This window comes from Sturnus vulgaris, chromosome 8 (assembly GCF_052056855.1).
Source record: "Sturnus vulgaris isolate bStuVul1 chromosome 8, bStuVul1.hap1, whole genome shotgun sequence".
Classification (NCBI taxonomy): domain Eukaryota; kingdom Metazoa; phylum Chordata; class Aves; order Passeriformes; family Sturnidae; genus Sturnus; species Sturnus vulgaris.
The window spans coordinates 22777253-22789785 of NC_142250.1; the positions used below are offsets into that span (position 1 = coordinate 22777253).

The 12533-nt window shown below is 34.1% G+C and overlaps 1 protein-coding gene across 3 annotated transcripts in view; it reads left to right on the forward strand.

Moving 5' to 3' along the window:
• IDE (insulin degrading enzyme) overlaps nt 1-12533 on the forward strand; it is a 53903-nt gene that overhangs the window by 13626 nt on the left and 27744 nt on the right. For all 3 annotated transcript variants that reach the window (XM_014875352.2, XM_014875351.2, XM_014875350.2), the window contains exons 6-11: nt 1094-1206; nt 1615-1777; nt 2410-2502; nt 3038-3129; nt 4697-4777; nt 6762-6865. In XM_014875352.2, the coding sequence (XP_014730838.1) occupies nt 1094-1206; nt 1615-1777; nt 2410-2502; nt 3038-3129; nt 4697-4777; nt 6762-6865 (646 nt within the window). The remainder of the gene's footprint in view (nt 1-1093; nt 1207-1614; nt 1778-2409; nt 2503-3037; nt 3130-4696; nt 4778-6761; nt 6866-12533) is intronic.

Here is a 12533-nt window from a genome sequence, read left to right on the forward strand (position 1 = left end):
CATGGAAACTTTTTCAGTAAGAATCACCTTGGCAACTGTAAATCTGTACTAAAGACAACTGTCCCTGCAAGATTTATTTTGCCGACATGCATAAAAATTGCTGGGTTTTTATGGAATAACATGCATTTCACAAAATTTTAATATCTAGTCAACCCTCTTGGTTTACATTGTTTAGTTAGTTTTTCTCCCTTGCCCAGTTCTGTTAGTGTAGTGAAGGAGCATGCATATTTTGGGCAGGAAAGATTCTATTTTCTCAATCTAACTGGGATTATTTTCTTAACAAGGTAACTGCTTTTAGAAATCTTTCAAGGATTAAGGTTGTACTTTGAGATGTCCAAGAAACTGATATTTTGTTTCTTCTAATGCCCACCCTTGGAAGTCTTTCACTAAAAAAATTGTCAGTTTCTTATGCTTACTCTGAGAATTGCTCCAAAATGCATTTCTTGAGGCAGAAAGCAATTTTAAAGGCAGAATTTCAACAAAAACAGTCTAGGTCAGTGTAGATGAGTTAATCACACATCGCTGTATTCTTTCTGCAAAAGATCTTCTCTCATTCCTGCGAAGTAGTGCAGTCACAGACTGAAACTAGAATGGATGTAAAATTACAAGTGCTTGAACAGGTCACAGGTGTGTGTGTTTTGGGTGCTAAGGACACACTTGAAGTACTGAATATGAACTGAGACTAAAGAAAATTCAAGTTTTGGCAAAGCTACTTTCACTCTAGAAAATTTGCAGCTGTAATTCTATGTCCCTTGAACTTTTTGTGGAATGTTTATTTTTGTAACTGTTCAATATCTGATGTATCTTTCAGTTTTAGCTCAGTTTAATCTATAAAACATAAAGATGTATTTTCAGTTACAGGATTTATTTTAACCATGATTGAAGCCTTCCTTTAATAAGCATGGTGCTTCTCACAGGTTACAGTTCAAAATTTAAATATGAATATTTATTTTCTTTCTGAAATTAAAAATCATAACACCATTAAAACTACTTTTTTATGTAATTCATGACTCTCCCAAAAAATACTAAAAAAAAAAGTTTGTCAGAATCCTTATATAATGACTGTGTTTTTCCTAATGTTTCTTTATTCTAGAATCCTTGGATGAACTGACTTGCTTAGTGGTAAAGTTATTTTCAGAAGTAGAGAATAAAAATGTCCCTATACCAGAGTTTCCTGAACATCCTTTCCAAGAAGAACATCTCCGGGTACGTGAGATACACATCTTCCATCCAGAGTGTGTATTGTAAATGTTATTTTTTATGTTTCAGTAATATATTGAGCACTTCACTACTCTTTTATCAATGTCCCTGTTAAATTCCTATTTCTTCATTGATTTTCCACCCACTTTTCCATGCCTAAGTATAGTTTTGTATAGTTTATAGTAAAGGTTGCACATTTGGTTGTAGTTGTAAGCAACTGTGAGATAATTAATTTTCTTTGTTTGTATCAAGAATGGCTGAAGTGTTGCCCTAATTTTAGATACTTTTGAGATTTGGGAGATGTGTTTATAATGTGTGAGTGTGTGGAGGGAACATGGTACATGCTCCTGAGATGAATACAGTAAAAGAGTTTCCCTTTGTTTATGGGTCTCCTTGTTTTTTTTTTCCCCTCAGCAACTTTACAAAGTCGTACCCATTAAGGATATTAGAAATCTTTATGTCACATTTCCTATACCAGACCTTCAGAAGTACTATAAATCAAACCCTGGCCATTACCTTGGCCATCTGATTGGGCATGAAGGCCCGGGGAGTCTTCTATCAGAGCTTAAAGCTAAAGGTAAGTCTTTCAAGGGTAGAGAATTGAAAAATACTTGATCACACAATTTTTTAAAGTTTAGCTACGTTTCACTTAAAATAGACATCTATATGTTAAAGCTTTCATCTGTTTGAGTAATTTGAACTCTAAGTCATTTTATGCTTTATTTTTGTTTCTGCAGCAGGTAGGAATTAATAGGTAGTTAGTCACTAATAAACAGTCACTCAGGCTGTTATTTCTTGGACCCTCCTTTATGTGCCTTGTTTAGAGAGTTATATGAACTTCAGCAAAATGATCTTGTCTCTATTCTGTCACTAACTTTGAGATTACTGTCAGATCCCTTAATGTCTGGAAGATTACAATGGTGTACCTTTTGCCATTTTACTTTATATCATTCTGTTCCAAACAGAAGTAAATTACCCAGTAATCAAATGATCCTGAGTTTGTCATATCACTCTGAGTAAAAAAATCAGATAGATCTGACTTGTGTTATGTTTAACTTGCCCTGTTGCTGTAGGCATTAAGGAAGTAAAGGAAAACATTTAAATGAATCAAAATGGGTTTTTAAAAAATGATGTTGCTGAAGCATGCAAAAAGTTGCATAAATTGTTATAGTTTTTTTAATGTAATATAGTTTCTTTTTAATGACATAGGATGGGTAAATACTCTTGTTGGAGGCCAGAAGGAAGGTGCTAGAGGCTTCATGTTTTTCATCATAAATGTGGACTTGACAGAAGAAGGACTTTGTAAGTGAAGCACTGTGTCTGTATTCCGTGTTATTGCTGATGTGATGGTTTTGTGTTTGTATCTGAAGAGACTGATTGTTATTATAGCTTGAAAGCCAGTTTATTTTAATTAACTTGTTATTATTCTGTGTTTAGTTCCTCTAAGTATGCTAACACACTTCACGTAAAGAAATCAACTTATTTAAGGTTATATTAAATGTTAATTAAATATTTTAAATAAACTTCTTTAAAAGAAGAACTGTTAATACCTTTGTGTGCTACTTATTCATACTGACCTAAGTTATATTTTAAATCTGTATTTTCACATAAAGACGTGTTCAGTGCAGTTATTGGAATTAGCGGGGAGCATAAACACTTACCATAAATTCATGTCTGAGAAAAGCAAGTTTAACTCCATTGGTGGGATTGCAGATGTTCTTAAAGAGCTTGATTAAAGTGTATCAAAGTGTAATTTAAAAAAAACCCCATATTTATGCTCATTTAATTTCTTCTCTGTGCTTTCTGAGTGAATTACTAAGTATTTTTTTCTTTTCAGTGCACGTTGAAGATATTATTTTGCACATGTTTCAATATATTCAAAAATTACGTACAGAAGGACCTCAAGAATGGGTTTTCCAAGAGTGCAAAGTAAGTAATGGGGGCTGTACCATAGGTACCATATGTGGTGGTTGTCTTTTTACAAACTATTTTTATTATTAGATTATTTGACTTTGTAACTAGCATTTAATAATCACATGGTAATTAAGTTGATTAATTTTTAAGATGCAGCATGAGACAAATGACAATGACATTCAGAATATGTTGTCTTAACGTAGGTGTGAAATGTTCTTACAGAGCTGGGAGTTAGGATAGCATAATGGAGGTGAAGGAAGAAGGATCCTGCTCTGGTCACAAGGATTTTACATAACTTTGCTTAGACTTCACTGAAGAAGGGAGGAAATATTTACTCTGAGGAGTAACATTGAATTGGAAATTGAAATGGCTGCTATTCTTCCCCTGCTTTCATGTGTCAGATTGTGTAGCTGAGATTGTAAAGGCAGTAGGATATTGAATCTGCTGTTTGTTCCCCTCATCTTTTTGAAAAATCAATTAAAGGCTTTTCATGAAGTACTTTGGCAGTACATGTCAGTCTTTGCTGAACTGTTCATGCTTCTTACAAGTCTGGATAGTTCTGTGTGCACAAAACAAAAATGTGAAGTGTCCTATTAGATAGCACTGCTCTTCTCAGTGTCACTATGACACAAATCCAGTTTTATTTATATGTATAGTCTCATTGGTTCAGTACATATGCTTGGGTAAAGTTTTCCTTTTCCTCTCAGCTTTGTTTGATCCAAACTGTTGAGTCTCTCTGAAAGTAGAAATTCTACAGCTGGATTAGCTTTGTTTCATATACTTTGACACTGTATACCTCTGAAAGTAGTCTCAGGTCTTGCTATCCTCTGCTAAAAGTCCCAATGGAGTTGTTTCACTGACAGAGTAAACGCATACAAGGTTTGGAAAAGGCAGTTCCATCCTTCTGTCTCATCCCTGTGCCTTTCCCTTGCTCCTCTTTTCTCAGCCACAGCACTCCCGAGATTGTGGGGTGAGTCAGAGAGCTGGCAAACTAGTATGAAAGGAATCTTTTTGAGTTTACTTCCAGCTGAATTGTTGAGTTAATCAGGCTCTCTGCATGGTTTCATGGAAGGATGGACTGTCCCTTTCACTGGCTTTACAGTCTTAGATCTCTTTATTTCACTCTTGCCATTGTATCCTAAGAATGATGTGTTTTTTTCATGTGGCTGACACAGCAAAAAGAAACACACTTTCTCTGTCTCTAAATTTACTCTTGGCTGACTGAACAAAAGGAAGAGAAAAGGAAGAAAGAGAGGCTTCAGTTCGTTAACATATGACAAACATTGCACCAGAACACTGTGTACTGCTTGGATCAGAGTAGGTGTGATTTCAAATTATCTGGAAATTTAAATAATGAGAGCTGAGGCAGATCTCTTAGTATGATTTGTATAACCCTTCGCATTATGAGACCATCACAAATTGCTTGTGAGTTTGATGCAACTTGAATATTACTGAAAATTGTACAAATTACAGCAAAAGTACTTCCTTTTCTTTAGTTATAAAAAGGAATTGAGTAGCCAGTAATTATTCTTAAAATAGGGTTTAATTTATGCTCTTTAATCATTCATACGTTGTTTTCTAGGATCTAAATGCTGTGGCATTCAGATTTAAAGATAAGGAACGACCACGAGGTTACACATCAAAGCTTGGAGGAATGTTGCATGTAAGTGGAAGAAGTGGTTTTTTGTTTGATTGTTGTTTTTTTTAATCATCATTTAGCAGTGTATTTGATTATCCACTTAATAAATACAGGCACCTGTGAAGGTCCTTTCCACTTCTTGTATGCTGCATAGACCTTAGTTTTGGCAGTCAATAAGTCACATCCTGTTCACTCTACCATTTTACACTTCTGTCCTGGGTAAAACTGATTATACAGTAACTGGAGGTGCTATTTGATCTGTTTCTTATGACATATGTACCTTGCCATTGCATTTGCCTGGTAGCTAAGTGTTCTCTAGGGAAATACTAGACAAATAATATTTTATCGTAAACACTGTGTTCTTTAGTTCAGTGTTGAAATACTGCAGTAAGCAGAAATATTTGTATTAAGATTGCAAATTAAATTTGCTTGACTTTACTGATGTGGTTGCATACTGGTACTGAAAGAATCATCTTGTAGCTTTTACTTGGTCTTTAATACTTCTTGCAAAATTCCCTCATTCTGTGCTAATGGAATATTTGGGGGGGGTTGCTGAGTTTTTTTTTTTCTAGTGAAATTATGCAACTTTTATACATTGCAACTATTCCTCATTGCATAGCTAATATCTGCATCTATTCAGAGAAATTTTTGGTTTCTTTGCAGGAATTGCTGTTATTGGTTGTAGACCTTTAGCCTTCAATCTTTAAAATAATGATTAGTTTTCAAATTGTCTTTCTGTTTGCTAAAAAGCATTAGACTTGGCTGCAAACACATAAATGGATATTTAAAGAGCTCCTGCTTGGCAGGCTGTGTCTTGCTTTTGTTCTGTCAAATGCCTAAAATCTCTAACAAATGGACTTCAACTTTTGAAACAGTCTTTCAGTGGCTTCCATTTGTTGGATCATTTCTGATTACAATTGCTGGCTCCAAAAATCAGGCCAGGAAGTTGCTGGCAGTGTTCTAAAGAGCAGGGTATTGAATCAGGACTATGGTTTTTTGTTTGTTTTTTTGCTTTCTTTTGCTTTGCTTTGCTGTATGAATTGTAGTTTTTGTTCTGCTTTAGTAGTTAAATGAACATCATATTCTGGATCTTTAGCATTCACATTTGAATTTTTAATAACACAGGTTTGGTTCATTGTCCTTGATCTCCACCCCCTCACCGCCCTTTCTCTTTTCCAGAATCCTTTTGTGACTTTCTCTCTGTTCTGGAAGTCATTCCACTGTATTTTTTTGTATAATGTATATAATTCAGAAAGCCATTTTGTAATAATTCTGGTTGAAAAAAATACACTTGTATGGCTAAGTGTAAGTACTTGGTGCTTATGTCACCTGGTAATTTTCCCTTGGTAAACAGGTGTTTATCAAGACAGCTTTTCTGTCGACCACATTAATAATTTTCAGATGAGTTTAGCTTTTTTTTTTCTAGGTTGTCATGTACCTTAAGAGAATTTCAGTTTGATCCTAAAAAAAAAATGTTAGCATTTTGCTTTTAGATATTGAAATATAATTTTCTTTAGATTATTGTAAATAAGAATTGAATTAGAGAATCCTAAAAAAAACTAGGTTTTTTTGTTTCTTTGTTTTATTTTGCTTATTTATGTTTTGTTTTCCCCAAATGCACTCTAGTAGAGTACTTGGTGTTCTTTTATCTTCAGAAATATCCTGCAGGGGTCAGCATTTACCATGTTATTTTTACTTTAATCAAAATACCATTTAAAGGTGGGTGACTTTTATATTGAGACATAAAATATTCTAAGAGAGACGAATGGTAAATATACAATATGTAAAATTGCCTTATACTTGAGAAATATGGTTGCATAATTACAATGCTACTCCCTCTTGTTTCATTTTGAGGGCGATTTTAAAACATCCTATACACTCCTAATTTGAAATTACCAAGGTAATACAGATTTAGTGACCAGAAGTGTTTGCTTTTGTTTCCTCTACTGAACAGGTGCTTTTTCATGCTTAGTTTTGTTTAATTCATCTACATATTCCTTTTTTTTAGTATTATCCTATAGAAGAAGTGTTGGCTGCTGAATATTTGCTTGAAGAATTCAGGCCTGATTTAATAGAGATGGTACTGGATAAATTGAGACCAGAAAATGTTCGGTAAGTTAAACTTTATTTTGACACAAACATTATAAGAAAGCAGATGAACTAATGGAGACACAAAATCTTAACTATCTCTTGCAACTCCAAAGTAAATGTGACTGAAAAATCTTCACTATGTTTCTTTGTATGAGAAGGTCTTAGATCTATGTTAATTTATTTTCAAATGTTGATGTATTTAAATTAATTATTGGATAAAGTCAGATAAAACTTGAATTATGAACTATGTTTGCAAATGTCATGGGGTTCTGGTTTATCTAGGGATATGGAAGTAATGATAGAATAAATGCAGTTGCCTATATCAGCACCAGTAGTTGCCATAGTAATTAATGCCCTTTTAAGAAGGGCCTGTATCTTTGTGTGTGGGTGTGCATCTGTGTGTAATGTGTGTGGGATACTTCAGCTGAATCTTGGCTATGTCAAGAGATCATATTTTGAACAAACAATACTTTAATGAAAATCTCCAATTCTCTTTGTTTCCATATTTTGAATGTATTTTCATGTTACTCTACCACCCAAGTTCTTGAAAATTTAATACTTCTAACATATAAGCTCTGTTTTTAGTAATGAACATAGAGAATGTGAATGTGTAATTACATGCTCTCTGTAGAAAGCTTAACCGAATTCCACATGAATGGGAACTTTTAACTGGTTTTAAAATTGCTTACAAGCAGTAGGCAAACCTGAGCTGATGCTGATTTAGTAAAGAAGCTGCAGATGTTAATGAGATCTGATGTTTATTACAGCTTCACATAACTTTGAAGCACAGCTCTTAACATTGCAAGAAAATAGTCAACATTATCTGATTCATAATGTAAATTGGGTCTTTGTTACTACCCAGAGAACTTCCAGAGCATCTTCTTAAACACTGAAAAATTTCTGGAGGAAATTAGTACAGATACATACATTCATAGATTCTTTAGGTTGTCAGATGCTGTTGGGTGCTACCCACCCCTCACCACTTCTCTGTGTTACTGCAGTTGCTGCCTGTGCCAGCCAGACATTGTGTCCAGCTCAGGACTTCAGTGTGAGACAGCCATAATGAACCTAGTTCAAAAGTCATTAGTGGGAGAAAGGAAAGTGTAGAACAATACTGGTAGAGGGAGAAAATTCAAGTCTGCAGAATGTTGCCAGAAGCATAAGAATAGTGGTGGTGGTTTTCAGAAGAATGTGATGTGTTTTTTTCAGTTACAACAACGTCTATTACAGCAACCATCTATTTCGCAATGTTCTTCTGCTTAGGTAATGTAGGCCCATATCTGCTCTTTGTAATTCTCCATTCCTCTTTGTCCATTGCTGAAATAAAGGGAGCTCGGACAAGAAAAGAGTAAGATGAGCAAGAATCTAATTAGAGAGGGAAAAGTAATTCTAAAAAGATACAGAATTCAGGTATAGCATGCTTGAAATATTAGTAGCCAAAGAAGATAATAGTTTACTATGGTATGTATCTTCCTGTAGTAGTTTTGTAGGGTTACATCAGTCTTCTCCCATCTGACAAAGTGACTTCTGGTAACTGGACGTTTTCTCCATACTTGATAATTGTGGATTAATTTTGTATAAAAACTAGATTTTTTTTCAAGATGGAACATATCTAGAACAAATATGAACTGAAGATGGACTTTAGTATATTAAGCAATTAATAATAGTTTGATCCTTCAGCTAATGGAGATAGGTGTTTCAGAATTGGTCATTAGTAACTTCTGTAGGTCTCTGTAATTGTGGGCTTTAAATGTCATGTAGCTCACCTTGCTTTCTTCCAGCTGGTGCTTTTTGGATGCTCTATGTTATGTTTCATCTTCCTTCAGGACTAATTATGTTGTCTCTTCACTTTATCTGCCTTAAGAAATAGATGTCATTTAATAGAAGAAGAAATATATAATTTTAAATTTTGTAAAAAAAAGGTGCTAAATATTACGAGAAAAAAAGGACTTTCAGAAATGGAATAAACCTGTTTTTATGGCCTCTAAAGTTAACTGTTAAAGAAATTATATGTTGTCTTGTTGCAGAGATTTTACTAGGGCTTAAAGATAACAAAGTTTAAGTGCCCACAGCTATGCTGACAGCTGTCACACTACGGCTTAAATATAAATACAAAGTAGAGACTGTCCAGAGACTGATTAAATGCAGTTCTAGCAGCCAAATACAGCAAAGCAGTGCTATTCTAATGTGGAGGAAATAAGGCTTGCAGGAGGTCTGTGATGATGTAGCTGCAGGCATGATTTGAGTTTGAATGGTGTATGGTCAGAGTAATGGTAACTGATGCTTATTATGTGTGGATTAAGACTGTGTTGGTGTTTGTATTTGCCACAACACTTGTGCATTCACATCTTAGTTCTCCATGTTCAGACTGTTTGTATTCTCAAGAAGTATAGCTTACAAAAAGAAATGCAAAATATCAACCCGGATTTAGGATTCTCAAGTATCATGTTGCTTTTTCCTTCTGCTTTACATGAAAATTTTTTTTCAGTGTAGACTAAAAAGTTACGGTTATGCTTCTGTATAGCTTCTGTAATAATACTGGTAGCTGATTTTTACGGGATTTAAAAGTCAACTTCAGTGGGAATTATTTTTTTTTATTTGAGGCATCAGATATTTAAAGATCTGAGCTAATCAGACTTTTCTACTTTCATTTGACTGAAAGAAAATACTAACTCGTATATAGTACTGTATTCCTCTTAGATTTTAAGCACTTATTCTGTGAAATTAGAAGTAGAATGAAATGAACTGCAGTTTAAAAAATCTTTTACTTAACTAAGACCCTTCTAAGTATAGTATAATAGGGAATATAACTTCATAGAATCTTTTATTTTAAATTGCTAACAGGATACATTATCTTGGGAAAGTAAAACTTACTTAAATATCACTAAAAGTGATTTCATGGTACATTGCAAAGATTCAAGAAAGCCATTGTGAATTTTATTTTCAGTGAGCTCTCTTGAAAGAAAGAGTTGAGATTACAGATGTTAATAAAAACTTTGGTGTTACACTTTTTTTAAAAATTGCATCTATATATCTCCATGGATTTAATGAATTACAAATTCAGTAGCCTGCTCCCTTCTTTTGTCTTTCCTTGAGTAATTTTATATGCTAATGGAAAAACTCTGCACATCTGCTTTAAATATCTGTGTTGTCTGATTATCTACCGTTTACTGATATATACGCTCGTGTTTACCTTTCTGTTCTCCCTATTTATGAAAGAATTATTATGTGCCACATCCTAACTTTGCCTGCTGTTTGGCATTGTTTTCCTGTTTTTATTGATTTTTTTCTTTTTATGTCTTGTGTACATTCTATCTTGAGGTGGTTTAGTTGGCATTGAATTTTTTCTTTGTATTGCAATTTTATTTATAATTTCTTTTTCATTCACCTATACAAAGGACCTCTTGGCATAGCTATATTGTAGTAACAGCATTCAGTGTCTTTTTCAAAAGTATAGTTTTTCAACTATTATTTTCTGAACAAACTTTGAGTTTTAAAAGTATAAAAAAAGTCATACTCACAGATGGTAGTAAGTATACATGAGCTCCCATTTGACTGGCCCATAACAGGAAGTGTTCATATTCTCCTCCCACTCCCACACACAACTTGTTGCATTTAGTGCCATGATTTCCCTAAGAGAGAAACTTTTTAAAATGTAAGTATCATTTTTACTTGTTCGAACTATATTGGGTTTTACCAGCCATCTGTGAAGATAAGGGAATAGACTCGGCATGTGCTGCAATCTTAGCTGAAAAATGTAATTTTCCTATCATTTCCAAGGCATTTTTTCCCTTCAACATCTGCAGAATAAATGCTCTTATTAAAATTTAAGAAGATAGTGACTCACCAGATTAAGCAGCTAAAGAACATTTTCCCCTGGCTAGTAAATGGGCTTTTTTCCTCTACTGATAACAGAAGTGCAGCACTAGTACTGTCCTAGAGGGAAGAAAAATAAAATGAATGCCAAAAATGTTGATAGAGAAATTTCTAACTACTGGAATTTCACAGACTCTCAGCAGAGTTATCTTGGTGCAGTTGGTGATGCTCACTCTGAAGGTAAACATGCTAGAAATATGTGTTTGTTTTTAATTGTGTTGGATCTGAGCAACAATTTTGAAAATCACAATTTGTTCACTTACTTACCCCCACAAATCCTTGGTAGTGACTTTTTTACTGATTGCTGAGAAATAACTTGTGCTTCTGCAGTGGTCAGAGAGCTGCACCCCAGCAGCATCTCTGTGTGTAATTTCCCTTTACTCTGGTTTCTGAGGGGATTTTTATGTGAGGGGCTTTGAGTTGCATGTGTTGCTTCACATGAGTTCTACTGATGGTTGTGAGGGAACTTTTGAACACTTGCTCATCAAAACATTTTTTTTTGCATTTGAATGAGATAAAAGTAATTTCTTCCATTGTTTGACAATACCATAATTTGGAAGACAAAGTTTAAATTAGGTCCAAAAAAAAAGAACAATCCTTTATAAGAATAAATTTGCTTTGACACATTTGTTACTAATGTCACAAATACTAAGTTTTCTAAGTCTGTTACTTTTCCACCTGTAGAACCTTGAGTTTTGTTATGTAAATCTGGAGTATAATAGTTTACAATCTTCTGTGGAAGTACATTCATTTTAAAGCATATGTTCTCTTCCCAAGTAATACTATCCTGTGGATTTCTCACTTGTAGCTTCAATTTACATTTCAGGAGAGTAAAAAACAAGATAGTATTTAGGTATCACATTATAGAAACCGTGGTTGTTTCTGAAAATGGGGACCACAGAAGTTTTCATGTAAAAGAATGTATATACAGACGTAAATAGCATTTATAGTTTGTTGTGTTCCATATCCATGCATGGCTCAAGTCTAAATATACTTTAAGCAGGTCCTATTGAAGATTACCTGATTGCTTGTCTTGCTTTCCCAGTGCATTTCCACACTGTCTTAAAACATGGATGTTGATAGTGCTATACAGCACAACAGAGAAATGAAAAGCAAAAGTAATATTACATGATTGGTGACTTTAGAGATGGATTACAATATATTAAAATACATGCATGGATAGTATTTCTACCTGCTGTGCTTCTCCTCCCCTCTTTTTGTGTCCTGATCTTCATTCCTGTTGGTCTTGTCTTAAGTTTTAATTCTTGGGCAGACAAAATACCTTTTGTTTTGTTTCTGTTGTTGTGGGTATGTTTCTGACAGCTCAAAATGTCAGTAATCATTCCAGTAGTGATTTGGGTTAAAGGGGAAGGCAGGAGGATCTCTTGAAGCAGAACTGCTTGAAGAATTACTATGTTGATTTCCACAGTTTTGTTTTCTATACAGTGAGTAGACAATTATTTTTAGCTCTTGAATTTTACTATGTTCCTGCAGGAAATGTTTGAGTGCTTGGATTGTCACTACTGCTTGAGCATCAGTATGTTGGAAAAGGGTAGGAGGAGGAAATGTTGAATAACAGACATATTCCAACAGTATATTCTAGCCTAAAACATCTTTGTCTTGCTACTTGAACCATATGATTATTGGAATTTCATCAGGATAATTTTTTTCACTTAAGACTCTTCTTTTCTTTCTTCTTATTTATTTACTGCACAAAAAGACCTGGTAGGTTGCTCTGAAATTCTAAGAGACTTTATGGTTTTTGTAGTCTCTTAGCAACTTTGTACCTGTGTTCTGGTTTAACCCCAGCCAG